The 17,249-nt window shown below is 35.5% G+C and overlaps 1 protein-coding gene across 1 annotated transcript; it reads right to left on the bottom strand.

Moving 5' to 3' along the window:
- Positions 1-6,611: 6,611 nt before the first annotated feature.
- LOC132554792 (carbohydrate sulfotransferase 9-like) lies at positions 6,612-9,414 on the bottom strand. Its single transcript, XM_060219108.1, has 2 exons — positions 9,321-9,414; positions 6,612-7,744 (listed from the first exon to the last, which is right to left on the bottom strand). Exons 1-2 carry the CDS (start codon positions 9,412-9,414, stop codon positions 6,612-6,614), a joined length of 1,227 nt encoding a protein of 408 aa, XP_060075091.1.
- Positions 9,415-17,249: the final 7,835 nt, after the last annotated feature.

Below are 17,249 nucleotides of genomic sequence, written 5' to 3'. Positions count from 1 at the left end.
ATGACACGGGTGCCCCTAACTTAAATACGGCCAAGGACTAATGTAACATGAAACATTATGAAATACTTTAACGTCGGGTTTGGTAAAAACTCTAGGGAATAGATATGGTTAGGCAAATACGGTTGACCTTGTTATTAATAGTATTCCTATAAAATCATTAATTGCTATTATCAATATTCTAAGATAGCTTATTGATAAGTTTTAACCTTATATTTAAGGATTTGACTTTTGGCTGATATATCTTATTATTTTTCAACATAATCCGTTACATTTTTCCCAACGATGTTTAAGGGCCTCAATACCAATTATAAAGAAGTCAATTTTCAAACCGTTCAGAGAGTCCTCCACTACATGTATGACGTCATCTGACCGGCAGTTGGTACCGGAAATGGCTTTGATCAACTTTGGAAACAGATGAAAGTCAGATGGATCGAGATCAAGCGAATAAGGCATATTAATACATAGCGCCACAATCGATACTGGCAGTCATGGCAATAACAGACTTTTGAACAGGGACATTGTCCTGGTGGAACAACACATCTTTACTTATTTTTCCGCCAGTCAAATAGTTACTCTTTCCTTCCACCTGAGAAGTGATTTATAATATGTGTCATTGATTGTTTATCCTTTTGCAGATGGTCTACCATCAGGATACCATCAGCATCCCAGAAAACCGGTGCATCATCTTCCTAGCTGATAGAACAGTCTTGCCTTCTTTGGGGGTGAACAAGGGTGTTTTCATTGTTTAGACTGTTTGACCTCTGGGGTGAAATGGTGGACCCACGTTTCATCCATCACAAACGTCTGCAGGAAGTTAACAGGATCTGCCTCTGAAAGGTTCATATTAGCATGCAATAAAGTTCGCCTGGTGTCCTTCTGATCAACTGTCAGAAGTCTAGGTACACAAAGAGCTATAAGCTTTCTCATTGCAAGATCATTCGTAAGAATGGAATGTACTCTTTCCTATGAAATCCTAACTGTACTGGCTATATATCTCTCTGTAATTCGCTTGTCAGCCATAACAATATCATGGCCTTTATTTACCATTTCTGGGGTTGAAACAGTGACAGGCCTTCCAGGATGGGCATCATCCCCAAGGCTCTGCCTGCCACGCCTAAATTCTGCCATCCATCTTTCCCTGTAGCATATGAAGGGGCATCATTCTCTATTGTGGCTACCATATCTGTATGGATATCCTTAGGTGTCAAACCTTTCTTATGCAAATATTAAATCACTATTTCCGTGATTTTGTCTACTTTGCAAAAGTCACTTGCCTTGTTTACTTTAGAGTGCTACCTCTTCGACATCAACGGACAAAATGACACCAGTCTTCAGGTACATAGCCGTACATAGTCAGGAAATAGTAGAGCAGGAAAAGGGTAATAACTTTTTTCAATACAAGAATAACAACCTGTCAATCGAAAGCTTGGTGCACCTACAACAGTGGCGCTTCATGTTTTATGATAAATGTACTGCATATACGATCGTTTGCTATTGCGTACGTGTTTATAATCATATCAGCTTAATAAAACGATAAGGAAACAAGCATAGATAAAGTAAACAATGCAAGGGCCATGTCTCTTGGCAGAAACTTCCATCTGTTCACAACGTCACTTCATAAAACACATTGCATCAATGATTCCTTTACTGAATACACTATGTACATATACATGTATAATGATCTGCAAGAGAGCGTACAAAATTAACTCCCTTGCGGAAGGGATGCATCTATTAAAAATAAGTGGCGCTGGTCAAATTTCATATGGTTTTATTTGATTTAAACATATTTCAGTTGTAAATATACCAAAAGGAATCAGACACACATTAAAATAAACCTGCATCACTTGGTTTAAGTTAACGTCCAATTTATGGGAGGCTATTGTGCTTTCTAGCCTCTATTAGAGGCCCGAAGCACTCGGTCACATTATGTAAAAAGCAACCAGTCTTTACACTGCCATGATACTAAGAATAAAGGGACATAACCAAGGGACATAAGTCAAAGCCGTCCTCGCACCTGAAAAAGAGAGAGAGAGAGAGAGAGAGAGAGAGAGAGAGAGAGAGAGAGAGAGAGAGAGAGAGAGAGAGAGAGAGAGAGAGAGAGAGAGAGAGAGAGAGAGAGAGAGAGAGAGAGAGAGAGAGAGAGTGAGTGAGAGAGAGAGAGTGTTTGTGTGTGTGTGTGTGTGTGTGTGTGAGAGAGAGAGAGAGAGAGAGAGAGAGAGAGAGAGAGAGAGAGAGAGAGAGAGAGATCATAAGTCATATTTAGTCGCCTCTTAACAATTATGCAGCAAAATTGTACGTCTTACCTGCTGCATCATTGTCAGTTTTGATTGGATGTGTATTGACTCTGTAAATAATTAAATACTCTAGCCCATGTAGCCGAGTTGACCGTAGTGTACGTCATGTAGTTATTAATTCAGTAATTATGTCATACTGAACACGAAGGTATACCTAATTATCACTTGGTCTCAGATTATGTTGGATAAAGTAATAGAAGCCGTTATTTCATATGATTAATTACTGGATAGTAGGGTCTATTCGATAACAAGGCATTTGCAATGCGTATGGCTCTACGTTTTCTGGCAACAAAATCATCATTACATAAAACTAGGGTAGGCATTTCAATTGTCAATAGGGGGCTCTATAAGGCAGAAATCTAACGGCATCTCATTAACGAAAGTCAGGTCAAATACCACCTTCAAAGCTCCATATTTCTTGATTTTGAGCTATCGTTTCATAATCAACGCACAAACACACTCTAAATGAAACACCAGTAACGATTATGTCAGTCTCTTTAAATACATACAACTTGGTTTTGGTTTAGACCAGATGGGCAAAACGTGACTCGCCACAGGCTCGTCAAAAGTCATGCCGGTCAGTTTTGATGGTTCGGTTTCATATTGCTTAACGCCCAATCAACAGTTAGTGTCAGCAATGTGATTCCTTTTATCTTTTCTTTTATCATCATTGTTATAATGCGGAGGTGAAATCAACTTTATAGTGCTACCATTCTGATGTATACTGCAGGATGTACCCTTCCCGGTCAAATTAAAATGATAGCGGGCTAACTGGTCGTTACTCTACCAAATTGCTAAATAACTATTGTTTTTTAAAGACTATAATATATCTCGGCCAGGGGATAAGACAAAACCTTCCTCGCAGCTGCGAATTACTACTAGAAACCAGAATGGAGACAGTGTAAAGACATGAAGGAAAAAAAAATTTTAAGAAAGAATGAAATATGTTAGATGCCCTATTATGTCGCCTCTAACCAATCATGCTATAGGGAGAACTATTACGCTATACAATCATTGATATGGCAATTCTCAGTCAAATCTGAAATCTTTCGTTTCAAAATCTAAATGTGTAAGCTTAACTTTACATTCTCAGTGAAACATGGTTTTGGAGAAGACAATGCCTTAAAATGTAATGTCAAGTTTAGTTTGGGGAAGAAAGTCAAAACTGGCTTGTCGCCAAATCACGTTTGTAAGGTTTATTTCAGTTTTATGTGGCTTGACGTCCTATCACCAGCTAGCGTCAGCGACATGAATGCATGTGTTGAGTACATGTCTTTGTGAGGGGATGTGATATGCTTGTTGTAACCTCCTTGACAAGGTACGGTATCCAAGTCGGCTCTATACCAATACCACATTTCAGTATACATACGAGCATCCCTATATTATAATGGAGTGACAATGGAAAACAAGTTTTTAAACTTTACAACGCTTAACGTTAGTGGTAGTGGCAGATACAAATTAAAAACCTTTGGTATGTGCGAACAGTATCAAGGGAGACGCAAGGAAAAAATGTTGAGGGAAAAGAAAGGCTAGATTGCGTAACTAGTCTCCTCTTACCAAGCATTTGGTTCAGACGGCATTGCAATTCGTATGTTTTACCTGTGTCATGATCTCTTTTAATCAACTGGATATGAATCGACCTTGGTAATGTATTGAAAATCAAGTAGGCGGGATATAGATTGCCTATAGCATTTATAAATTAACTGTGCTTTAATTAAAGCTAAGGCATTTGATCACCATTCAGCACAAGATTATCTTGTCAAAAAAGTAGGAAGTCGTCATTTCATGTGATTAGGAGAGGGTCTCATGGATATCAAGCCATTCACAATGTCGATGGCAGGGTAATCCTTGCAACGTTTTCTTAATAAATCTAAAGAATAGAAGTCGACCACCATCACCAGGGGCCAGTTTAAGACTGGACGAACAGCCCCAACACGGGTAACCCATCCGCCACATCTAGGGGTTAATAGGTCAGGTACCATAATATAGTTGCAAGTCAACCATTTTCTAGTGTCATCTCGAGTCATTCAGCTGAATCGAAATACCAAAACACTTCACTAAAGTCTTATTTCTATGTATACCAGTGTGTTCCGGTTCACTGAACTAATGTTGCGTTGATTACAGTGATAACAATGTGCTAAGTTAGTAAAAAGGAGAAGAGGAAGGAAAAAGAAAAGAGAACAATGGCGTGGTCATGTTACGTAATATTTAGTAACACATTGAAGACGAGTGAAATCACACGCTAGTAGTATTCAAACCCTCGTTTATATAAACTGATGTACTTCGGAAATTAATTTGGAAAGTATTAAAATTGATAACACTTTACACAGCTGAGTAATTTGTTTATAAAAATAAATAATTTTTTTGTGCAAAATGTTCGTATTCAAATCCAAAATAAAAGCGTACAATCTTTAATGGCCCATGTTTTATCAATCATACCTTGACTTATATAAAATGCTCTATGCGTGTGTACATCGATTTCTAAAAATATATATAGTTTGTTTTGTCCCATCAAAAGAATGTGATATTATCTACTTCACTGTCAGAAAACCCATCAATATGACATCAAAGTAGCACGTTGTAAAGCTAAGACAACGATAGAAAATATCCTTTTTAGAATAAAGGATAAGCGCACTTACTTACGTATACTTTTCATTCGGCGATGTCGCAATCCGAATTATAATGTACACACACTGATAGAAAATGTGACATATTTCTGTATTATTAAGTATGTCTGCGGCATATGCTGTGTGTGTAGACGTGTATGTCTTATTATCCTGTAAATCCGCTCAAAGTGATGTTTATCTCCACCATATGGTTAGCTATAAAATATGTAAATTTAACCACTTTGTAGAAAATTAATCGTCCACAGCTACTTGTAGCATTTGAAAACGCATCACTGTATTTGATCTTTCTAGTTATTTAAAGTGAGTTTGAGATTGTTACGTGGTTAAATCATCTTTCACAATCTTCTCTCTAGTGTCAGTGTGATGGAGTGATCTTCTCCGCTAAAGCTTCGTACACTTGGGGTATTCCTTTAAAAATGTTTATATACATGAACACTTAGAAATCAAATTATGGTTTGCATTAATTTAACTCTTGTGTATTTCAGCAACCATTTGATTCTCTGACCAAGTCACGAAAATATAGGTTTGGTGTCTCGCATTAGTATTATTGTTACAAAATTTAATATGATAATCGTTCTTATATCTTGACTTGCTGTTTAACAGATCATCTAATAGACTTTTTTGACACCGATGGAATATGTGCATGATCCCCCTCCCCTGCGCTGATGCGTTTTGTATCTTGCCGTAAAAGAAATAGAAAATAATTACGGTTACACGTATACTTGGGGAAAAAAACAGAAATTCCAAGGCTTTACTAAATCACATCGTTTATTTCCCCGTTTAACTGCAAAATGTTAAAAACAACATTTATGTGGCATTCCAAAGATTTTCTCACAACTGCATTACTTACAATCAGCTTCAATGAGAAAAAGAACATTGAGTGCATTGACTTTAGAAGTAGTGATTGACAATCTTCAGCTGAACTATCATTAACAACACTACTAAACTATGTGGAGGAAAAGCCTAGTATAACAAATTATGGGGAAGTACTACATCTATACCTTATTGTGCGACCTCTTGTTTTGCCCTTCTCTGATTGGTCAAATGTACTTGTACCGTTTTGCCCGAATGACATCACATGAATTCCGTGTTGTGACTTCCATATCTGTGGGTAATATACTATTTGCTACGATTTATGAGAAGTGATAGCAGAAATTTTGAAATGGAAACATTCCAAATATACCGGTGGAGCTACTGAACATTGTCTTTACTAGTGTAAATGTTTCGCATTTGTTTTGATTCAGATGGTGCTACAGGCATTAGTGTATGATATATGACTGTCTGATCATAGAACGATTATTGACTTAACATTAGATTGATACGAGTTCTCCAGTATTCACTTGCACGTTTTTTTAATTTAAGGCTGATGAATCCTTTTATTCACATAATGTATAGTAAATATGGTATAATGATGTATTCCAAGTGAACCTGCAATTATTCTCTAGGGAAACTTAAACGATGTGTTTATCGAGGTAGAGAGATATAAGGGCAGGAAATACGGGTAAATTATTTTCTTCTATCACCATTGCCGGGTTCTACCAGTCGCATTGCTTCAATCCTGTGACTTCGTTTTAGTATTTGTATAAAGGTTTCAAACCATGGTTTACAAAATGCAAGCCTACAGATACGAGCACATCATTATGACATGTATTTAACATTTGTTTGTTTCTATGCCATTCTTGGTAAGCATTCAAGAGGGTGGATTAACATCATAACCAAATAAATAAAAATCCATTTTGTACATTTCTTGTACCTGAGAGATGATACGTTTTGGCATACCTACATATGCATCAACTAAAGCCTGTCTTCGCTGTGTCTTTCGTTCTGTACTTGATAAAGGGTTAGTACTCATCGCCTTCAAAACAGCATTTGTAATGTTTTTGACGTTAACGCTGTTTTTACCTTGAAATGCTGATAAAGGAAATGCTATATTTGTTCTAATGTAGCCTTGTATTTTGAATCCTTCCCACATTTTCATGAAGTAGGCAAGTTTGTTGCTGCAACATGCTCTCATAGCGGGGCCGTCAATAGCACTCCACATAGTCTCTATCACTCCCGCCATGGTTTTATTCGTACCGGATCCGTGAAACATCCGTGTCAGTGTTGTTTTTGTTTCGTTACTTATCTCCAGCTGATTAATGATGTACTCTGTATCCCTTGTCAATGTTTCCTGTTGTATGACATATTGATATTCCACGTCACACACTCTACACATGGTGTAAACAGGACTCCAATGTCGGTTGATACCTCTTCCTTGTAGAGCTGTTGTTGTTACACTGTCTACGAAATCTTGAAAAGAAACATTGTACCCACACTTACCAACTTCTGTCATAAAAAATCCTTTTCCTAAGGATTTCGCCAGTGATTTAGCATTCTGCACAAACCTTAATAAGTAATATTTGTCTATGAACGCTGAAAACAATCTTGAGTATGGGTCACGGGAAACGACAACACCATTTGTCTTCAGTTGTTCATGTTCAGTGGGTAACCTTTTGGTAAGTCCACCGCTCATAGAATGTATCTTATGTCTTGGAATGCTAAACGCCTTTGAAGCTGCCATACCTTTTTCTACAATTAAAAACACAATAGCCCAAAACGTGCTACCTGCCTTTGCTACTTTACAAACACTTATATTTAGTTTCATAGACTGGAAGAAAATTCCAGGGGTTTGTTGATATTTGATTTTATATTTGTCTTTTTTGCCACTTTGGTGACATCCTTTCTGTAAATGATGGATGCGATCATTCCATGTATCCTTTAGTCCAGTATCGTAGGCAATGTGATGTCCTGAGATCTGATTCTCTTTCAATACCATGTGTTTGTCTGAAACATGATAAGTAAATCTGTAGAAAATGATAAATAAAGGAAGACAATCGAAACACACTAGAGATATAAAAATATATATCATATGGTAAAAAACAGAGCCTCAGAGCATAATCATGAATATATAAGAATATAACGGAAAAAGAACTAATGATATAATTCAGAAGATTGTACAAAAGACATTCAAGTGCATAGCACATTTTCATAATTTAGAGTGAGATACAGTAGAGCCAAACAATGAATTAAACTGCATCATATAGCTTGTTCTTCCTTCTAGAACTCGTCAGTGATTCTAAAGGTACACAATTTGGAGCCTAAGAGGCGTTAAAGGAATATCTAAAGTCAGATCAAGACGAGGAGGTTAAAAGCAGCATAATTAGATAAATTTCGTAATTTTCATACATTAGACCATTTTACAACAGCGACAAGTACATGTGTATTTTCTGAACCTTGTCACTATTCGAGTGACTTTAAATGTGGCAAGCATTAAATTTGAAGTTGTCCGAGAAGAAAAGTATTGTTACCTTTCGAATTTGCATGTTTCGAGATGTTCTGATTTAGTTTCATTATTGATATTTGAAATAGTATTGATGATTGAATATGGTATCGCACTTGGGACCCTGGATCTTGAAACCGATTTGCTAGATCCAAAAAAATCCGCTAAATTGTATTAAAATCATCTTAAAAATATCATGTTTTCCAGTAGTCCACATGAATCACATCAGTGACACGTGTCATGTACACTGATTTCCATTCATCTAGTAAGTCATTATCCAGGCTTTATCGTGGTGTAACGGTGGTCAGGTCAAGTATACAGGATCATTTTTGTATGTCAGTATTAAACAATCCTGATATAACAACACACGTTTATCAAAGTTACGTAAAGGTAAGCTATAACAAACAAGATAATGAAGTTTTAAGGGCAATGAAAAGATTGATCAAGATATTACGTATAGGAGGACACTGATACCTAGAAAACGAATTTGATGACAGATACTTTCACAAGGATACATGACAAGACGGTTTTTATCGTTAATAATAAACTCTTTAAAATCACAGGAAACATAGAAAATCTTACATGAGTTTCTTTCCGTATGATTTTTTAAAAACATTTCTGATATATCTCCCGCAGAATGTTCTGTGACAATCTTAGAGTTTACAATAATTATACTTACATTTTGAACTACTGTTATACGAAAATAATTACAAGAAACGCAATCATCAGTTATCCTGTGTAATGGCTTCTGTCGCTGATGCACTCATTGTGTGTTGTATATCAATTGTGATTTACCCTATCTATATACGTCCACTATCATTTGTCCATGTTCATTGAACAGAGCGGACTATTGACATTGCTGTATATCGAGTCTGATTTAATGTTACTGCAACATGTACTCGTCCTCGATATGATGCGACTTTATGGTAAAATTGTCTGGTATGTTCGACAGTATTGAAATACCTGCTGTAATGTAGTATTGTTATTATCACCGTTGCGACGTACCCATATATGACAATAGATAAGATGTAAATATTTATCAGTATGTTTGGCGAGCTTAAATATGCAAAATGTACTCACCATCATTATAGTAATGTCCAAACATATAAAAACAACACAGCAGAATCACAGATATTCCTGCTGTGACAACACATCTGTACCTAACAGAACCCATTGTATGCCAATATATCAGGTGCTCATAGTAATATAGGTCTCCTATCTAAGTCAATACGATAAGACCAACACTTCATACGCAATACCTTTATCACAATTTCATATCTCATCCTTAACAGGTTGGCCGCTTCGTGTGACAATGATAGCTATTACAAGCTGTTACTTTCAAGCCAGAGCCTTTCATGAGGTTTTACTCTAAAACCTATTGATAAATGGATAACATACTGACATAATTGATTTGTAGCACGGTATTCCTTACTCCGGTTTCTTCCTGCCCCTTACCTTAATATTTACAAACGGTACCAACGAATATTTTGTTTTAGAGCACAGTTATGACATAGATTCGGTATATGGGACGCAGCAAAACAAGCATCTCTCACCTACTTGATGTTTTTGTAATGCGTGGTTTGTCTGACCATCCTTACTGATTCGTTCTCTTGTTATGAGAGCTTTCTTTTCCAGGAAAGGTGAACGGCGGTACAAATATAAGGTTGTGAACTACAATGTATTAAATTTAGTGCAAAATACGTCCAAATCAAAAAGATACGAAGGACGAAATCACAAATATGATCAGGTTTCCGGTTGAAAACATCTTCATCGAGTTTGATGGTATGATATTGGCGTACCTGTAGCAACTACTTGTACCCCTATATTCGCTGACTTGTATTTGTTCTCATGCGAAGCTGAGTTTATCGAAGAGCTTATCAAAGCTGGTCAAAAATATCTTGTAAAGTCGATATACTCATGACGTCTTTTCTTTAGATAACAAAAAATCAATTGACCACCTCCATCGTATATACCCACCAGAATTGAAAACCAAGAACATGACAGACTCTTCCGCATGAGCCGCTTATCTCATATTTTCCTACAACGAAATCGACATGGATAACTTTCCACCAAACTGTATAAGCGTGATGATTCCATTTAATCCCCTTTTGTGAATTTTCCATTTCTATATAGCAATATCCCTGCGCCCGTATCATATGGCGTTTACATGTCGTAGTTGATCCGATATCCAAGGGCCTGTTCCCATAATCGCAATTTTCGGGCTAGAAGTTGTTCTTTGACGGACAAACTCGTAACACAGGGTTTCAAGAGATGCAGGTTGATGAAAATTGTGATATTTTCTATATTTTATTTTTATTATTATTTTTATATTATTTTCGTCGATGAAGCAGAAGACACTCTTTCAGAACACCTAGTCTTCTCCCTTCTTCACGAGGCATCGTTAATCATTCTTTAGTTCATATTTTGCCTCAGTTTTATTAAATTTGAGTTTGTTTTATTACTATGTTGACATGTTGGTATTTCTTTTTGTTCTAGTTTTTCTTTTTGATTTTTAGGGTTTCATTCCTTTATCAACAAAATAATTTTCTTTTTCTTGTTCCTCTCTCTAGTCGTGAACTGTGTTTGACTTCATAATAAATGTAGGTTGCTTCCTACGCGATTGCAATGTTCAGGTAGAACGCTGGTCGAACTTGGAGATATACGGTCTTCAATATGAGTGGCGATGCCACATTTCCCCTTTATTTATAGCAGACATTAAGTGTATTGCGTTCAGATATATAAGGATGATTTATAAGAATAATTTAAAGTATAAAATGGTTTTCCTTTCGTAAAACATCAAGACGGAAATTTATATCTTCTCACTAAATTTTTTTCCGAAAAATGTTATTGTTGTTCGAAAATATGTCGTAAAGCGAAATAATTCTTCAACAGGGTCCGTCTCTTCAGATTTTGAATGGCCTAATTCCTTCAATTTTCTAAACAAACAAGTCTACCTTTGTCTATAAGTGTGCATGTCACATTATCTTGTGAAATTACTCTTAGCATTGATAATCTTTTTCTATTTACACGACATCAAGTAGCACATTAATACACAAGTCAACGGAACTTATGAGAGCAACAGCAAAAGAATACAATATGTTTTGGAGGCACTTGACATGAAGTCATTTAAAGTTAGTTGCAGGATTTGGGTTTAAAGTCGAGACAGTCTTTTAATGTCATTCATTAATGATGGTATTGGAGTTATCGTGATAAAACCGTTAATATGTTTACAGCTACTGTGATAAGACTTTTAATGGGTAAGGGTTATCGTGATAAAACCGTTAATATGTTTACAGCTACTGTGATAAGACTATTAATGGGCAAGGGTAATTGTGATAAAACCGTTAGTAGGTTAACAGTTATTTTACTTTTATTTTTACTTAATCTTCACATTTTATTACTCATCAAAAACGAAATCAAACTGTTAGAAATGAATAACATTCGGGACAGTATGGCTACTGGTTATAATTACTAGGAAATATTGAGAATAAGTGATGATCTATCATCTATATTATAAATGCGTACGTGAAGTGTCCTGATTCGGCATTGAAACATCATTTTACATACCTACCTTTGAAGTTATAATGTAATCAGATGATTTATGGTATTTTACACTTTACTTCTCACCTTCTCATTTCACTCTGCTTCATAATGCATGGTTCATTATTAGAGGACTGTAGACGACTTTTCTTCTGATATAAAAATAATGATAACTGAAAAGTACTCAACAATGATATAGTCCCGTTACAATTGTCATTCACATTGGTCTTCGTAATAAAATGATATAGTAGGGGGAGGAGGGTGTTCACGAAATGTTGCCTAAAGTCTTCGTTAATTATCAAACCACAATATTTCAATCGCACAGTCAGATAAGAATGAATTGAAGACGTGGAAAATCAACCCTTTCCGAGATTGTGTTTCAAACTAAGAACAATATCTCAACAATCAGTCGCCTAAAGCACACACGCTTATTTTCTTTTGACAAAAACGATTACAAACATTTTCCTTTTAGTTCACTAACCCCAAGAAGCAGTTAGTGATTGATAAAGTTTTCATGTCGGAGGCATGAAGTGCAGGTCGGTGGAGAGGAAATCGGGACAGGACGGGTCCTAAAGCTGATGGCGAAGTTTATACTGCCCTCCAGTCTCTAGAAATGAGGCATGATAGACCGAAGGGAGATTGTCACAGGGTAAAGTCACACATGGTGAGAAACTGTCAATACCGATTATGCTGGGGTTAATGCTAGAATTCATGCAGTGTATTATATGCAAAGTACACACGTCAGCAAATACACAAACTAAAAAAAACAGTTCCTTTCAGAATTATATAACAGATATACTAATTAAATTCGGTAATAAAACATCATTGTAAACACCAAGGTCACGATTCGTCATTTACCAACTTCCTACGTTACAGATTTCTGTTCAGTTAGACTTTCACATAAACGCTAGAGTTAAGTGTGACCGAATCTGCTCAAGGAATAAGACAGCCATCGCCATCATTTACATCGATATCGCTCGGAGACATAAACTTGAGTGTAAAACACAATCCTAATTAATATGTATTCCTGTATTCTCTCATTTACACCTGTGTCAGATAGGCCTGTCCAGGGTAATAAACATGGTCATGATAGACGTTTATTACACAGGCGTGAGATTAGAAATGAGAGAAAAAAAACTCTTTTCTATATGGGTATGTAAGATAGGGATATTCCACCCTCGGATCTCTACCACATTTTGTGACCCCTCGGGTGGAATATCCCTATCCTACATACCCATATAGAAAAGAGTCTTATAATCAATATCACCCCAACATTGCCGTCAGTTTCTTAGTATGGCTAGATTTTACCTTAAAGGATCTTTATCGTTTCTACACGCCCGTTAGTTGCATAATCTTTACCTGTATACCACGTTTTAATTAACTCATTGGCACGGTTCGGAATATACACATGTACATAATGTTGTTCTAGAGTTACCAGATATAAAATTGCTAAATCTATTGAATATTGGTGCTTGTGTGATGGAACTCGTGTGTAATGTTTAAGGTGCGGTGTTTGGCAGTAAAGACGAATTGCAATTTCTATATTGGGAGATGTCCTCGGCAATTCGGCCTCTCTGTCCGGCCCCTAGTAATGTGAAACAATCGACCGGAGGCCACCGTTACCGTGGTGTGTCTGGCCTTCTGTTCTGGTCGTTTTGAGAAGGTTAGGAACCAAGCTAGTTATAACAAATGCTGACGACTTGTCTTATAGTATGGATGGGAAGTCGCCCTCTGGTTTTTCTCTAACAGGGGAGTTTGGCTGTGTGTCGCGTGAGAGAACGGACGGGGTTTCTTTTCCCTTTTTCACTGCCATATTTTGTAGACGGTTTGACCGTTGTAATATAATTACATTTCTATTTTCATCGTATACCCAAATATACATTCAGTAAGGACGCTAGCGGGGAGCACCAAGGGAGTTATATATGACAAACTCGAGCAGGAAGGGAGCTCAAGGGTCAGCTCACATGCAGTCCTGTGTATGCTGTGTGGCTGTGTGAATCTGGGTATAGGGGGAATAGTGTAGACGTAAGGAGTACGTGACAATTATTGGTGTACTGTCGGTGTCTATATTCTCATGGTAGTAAGGGTGTAAGCTATCTCGGTCTAGTAAACACGTGGGCTGTAGACGGTAACGGATCAGTAGTTAGGCTGTCTGTCACGTTTTCAACAAGTAGGCGCACTGTAGGTTTTGTTGAATTATTATTTTCTGTTCCCCTATATATCTAAATTAGCTCTTTCTTTTCTTAAGTGTTACTCTTTTCCTGTATATATTTCTCAGTACAGGTTGTACGTGATCACGGAAAGTGATTGCTCAGACAAAGGCAATGTCCCTGAGCTAGAAAAGGCTATATATTTCATTTTGTATATATTTGCTCTACTAGATTATTGTTAAACTCCGTTCGGGGTGGAATCGCCAGTGATGACTGGGTCGAACCATAGACGACACGTCACACTTGTGCATTTTCTCATCTAGATTTTGGCTTTTCTTTCGATCGAGTTTTCCTCAATCGCCGTCCTATAGCGATTAGTAATTACAATGAGGATAAATAATCACGTGCACTAATTCAACACGTTTTTGATCTTTTGAATATATTAAGATGTTTTTTATATCACAATGTTTTCAAGTTATGGTCCTTAAAGAACACAGTATAATGCCACGTGGTTAGACACAGGAGCAGATATATTTAAATGCATTCTTGAAACGTTTTCGTGGTGTTAAATAGCAAAGCAAGGTAGTAAGTGTTTTTTTTTTTTTTTTTTTTTTTGCAAAGTTGAATGTGTATTGTCACTGGCAAGAAATGAAAATGGGAAAAAGATCAGTTACAGGTAATAATATGTTTACAATCTGAATAAATTTTACCAAATAAAACATTGTTTTATTTTTTTAATTGCTTGTTTATTTATTTATTTATTTATTTATTTTTTTTTTGTTTCTTTTTTTTTTTTTTTTTTTTTGGGGGGGGGATGTTTGTTTTGTTTTTGTTTTGTTTTTTTTTTCTAATACTGTAACTTTCGTCATGTGTTGTAATCATAACTAACATAAAATAAGTTAATATGTTAACGACACAGTACGCAACAAAGGGTATTGGGGGAACAAAATATGTAGACTATAAAAATCTTGACATATTTTTTCAATGCGATTTAGTAGTACAAAATGAATACGTTTGATAATGGACGTTTCACTATTAAATTTTTTGTACAGGTTATGGTAACACGATATCAATAAAAATGGATCGAAAAAGCTATATTTTAACAGTGAATTTGGTAACAAAGCATTTTTCTTGACATAATTTAAAATATTCTTACATTTATGATTTAAAATGTTTGATGTATATTGATAGATAGATTGTGAGAGCTGAAATAAAATAGTCGTTAGCTTGCTGGAAGACTTATGTCAGTATATTATAAGGATATTCGTTACAAAGGTCATAATTGGAAAAACGGGTAAAATTCATATAAATCTTGGATGTGGATAAAAACTATTTATACAATTTATTTAAATTAATGCCTAAAATGACCATGGTTGTTGACAGAACATAAGTCGATATAACACCAAACCAAATTTATCGGTTAGAATTTGTTTGTGTATGTAATTAAACTCAATTGTTGTTCAAGGTTTTGGGTGACACTATTCTTAACCTATATACATTCTATTGATTTTAAATATCCTGCAGTAAAAGAATTGAATGCCTAGATAACACGCTGCGGAAATATCTCAATGTGTTGAACAAATCAAATGTACTTTAATATGAATAGACAAGATAATAACATGAGTGTTAATATGAGTTCTTGTTCATACATATTCCGTAGGATATTTGACTTACACTGTAGTGTCCTCAGTCTATATTGATGAAACTTTAGTTTGATAGAATATTGACTCAATCAATAGAAATACATTGTCGACTTCGTCATGCGCACATATGTGCCGGCAGTACACTAAAGATTGCTGTGTTAACTTTACCTTGTTAATTTAGATCTTTAATGAGATTTTCAATTTCATATATGACGTCTTCTAACATCACATACAAAGCAGAACATGAATGGTTTATTACGTAAAGGATTTTACTAATTAACAACAAAATCATAATGATATGAGAAAAAAAATTATATATATATCAGCTCAAATTTTATTACGAAACACCAATAAATACAACAGATGACTCAATTGACGGTTCTAACGCGGACTCCTTGTAATGGGGAATGGAGTGATTGCAGCAGTTACTGGAAGTAAAAAAAAATATCTGGGTTATTTTGGACAAATGCTTTCATTGTATAATTAGCAAGGTTGGGTAATTATTACAAACAAAATAGTATTTTAACCAAACACGAGCATTAGAAATAAATCGAGGTCTGATAGGAATATCTATGAATGTGAGAAACTTGAAAATTTAGGTACTTGTATATATAACTTAATGTAATTAACAATAACTATTGAACAAATCAAGTTTTTCGTCATATTTAGATTAATAATTATGTTCTTAACATGAGTACAAGCCTTCAATTAAACCTCATGAAACATTGTGGTCACGTTGAATATGATTTGATACTTACATTCCATAACAGTTGGACCCTGTTACATGACTCGTTTCTACAGTATCTTTACTAGATGTTTCTAACGATTCTGAAAAGGAAACAAAACTACTTACATAACTTATCCTTGCAATACAGCTTTACAAACAATCGTCATATTCACGATGACAGAAGTGTATTCGGTTAACTTCGGATCATTTTAAACGTGAGCCTTTTTTGCCAAGTAGTCATGTGCATGATCCAATAAACATATGTATATTAAAGCTTACACCTCTAGTTACAGGTAAATATTGACGCCATGCTGAAGGAGATAAGTGACTTCAACCACGTAGATTAAAATACGTCGAAGCAAAGTAATAAGACTATCAGTATATCTATAATTCCGGAATATCGTTACACTAAAGGGTTAGAACATATGGATGAATACAGTGATACTATTAAAACGTGCTTGGTCATCTGATTCTCAATGTGATAATGTTTCTCATAATATACATGTGCATGGATGATTCACTTTGTCTTGATCATTTTTGTTTCTGTTTTCATTTGATAGAACTCTTTCTATCGATCGGTGTTGATTAATTGTTCACATAACTACTTACCTGCTTTGATTCCAAGTTACATTTATGTCTTCCCAGGACTCCGTCAGGTATTATATTTGTTTTAGGAAAATAATATTGCTTGTGATTTTTAATTATAATAACAAATGTTACTCATTCGGTAGAGGACACAAAAAGACATGTCAACATTCATCTCATGTAAAAAGACAATGTATTCATACAATGACATAAAAACGACAATTTCTTTACATACATACACACATAAACACACACACACACACACACACACACATATATATATATATATATAAAGAGATAAGTTTAACATACAATGACATATTGAAAGAAAAATATCTACATACAATGTACTAGCTATATTTGC

The sequence above is a fragment of the Ylistrum balloti genome, unplaced genomic scaffold (assembly GCF_031769215.1).
Source record: "Ylistrum balloti isolate Yb309-2 unplaced genomic scaffold, AGI_CSIRO_Ybal_v1 Utg369642, whole genome shotgun sequence".
Classification (NCBI taxonomy): Eukaryota; Metazoa; Mollusca; class Bivalvia; order Pectinida; family Pectinidae; genus Ylistrum; species Ylistrum balloti.
The sequence above is the reverse complement of the archived record's forward strand: the minus strand, read 5'-3'. Positions and strand labels throughout refer to the sequence as shown.

What these genes read in the sequence shown, in the direction of transcription:
- LOC132554792 (XM_060219108.1), bottom strand. Translation starts at nt 9,414, where the DNA reads ATGGGTTCTGTTAGGTACAGATGTGTTGTCACAGCAGGAATATCTGTG. An exon ending in TGGACATTACTATAATGATG is followed by an intron (nt 7,745 to 9,320) that starts GTGAGTACATTT and finishes ATCATGTTTCAG; the next exon opens with ACAAACACATGGTATTGAAA.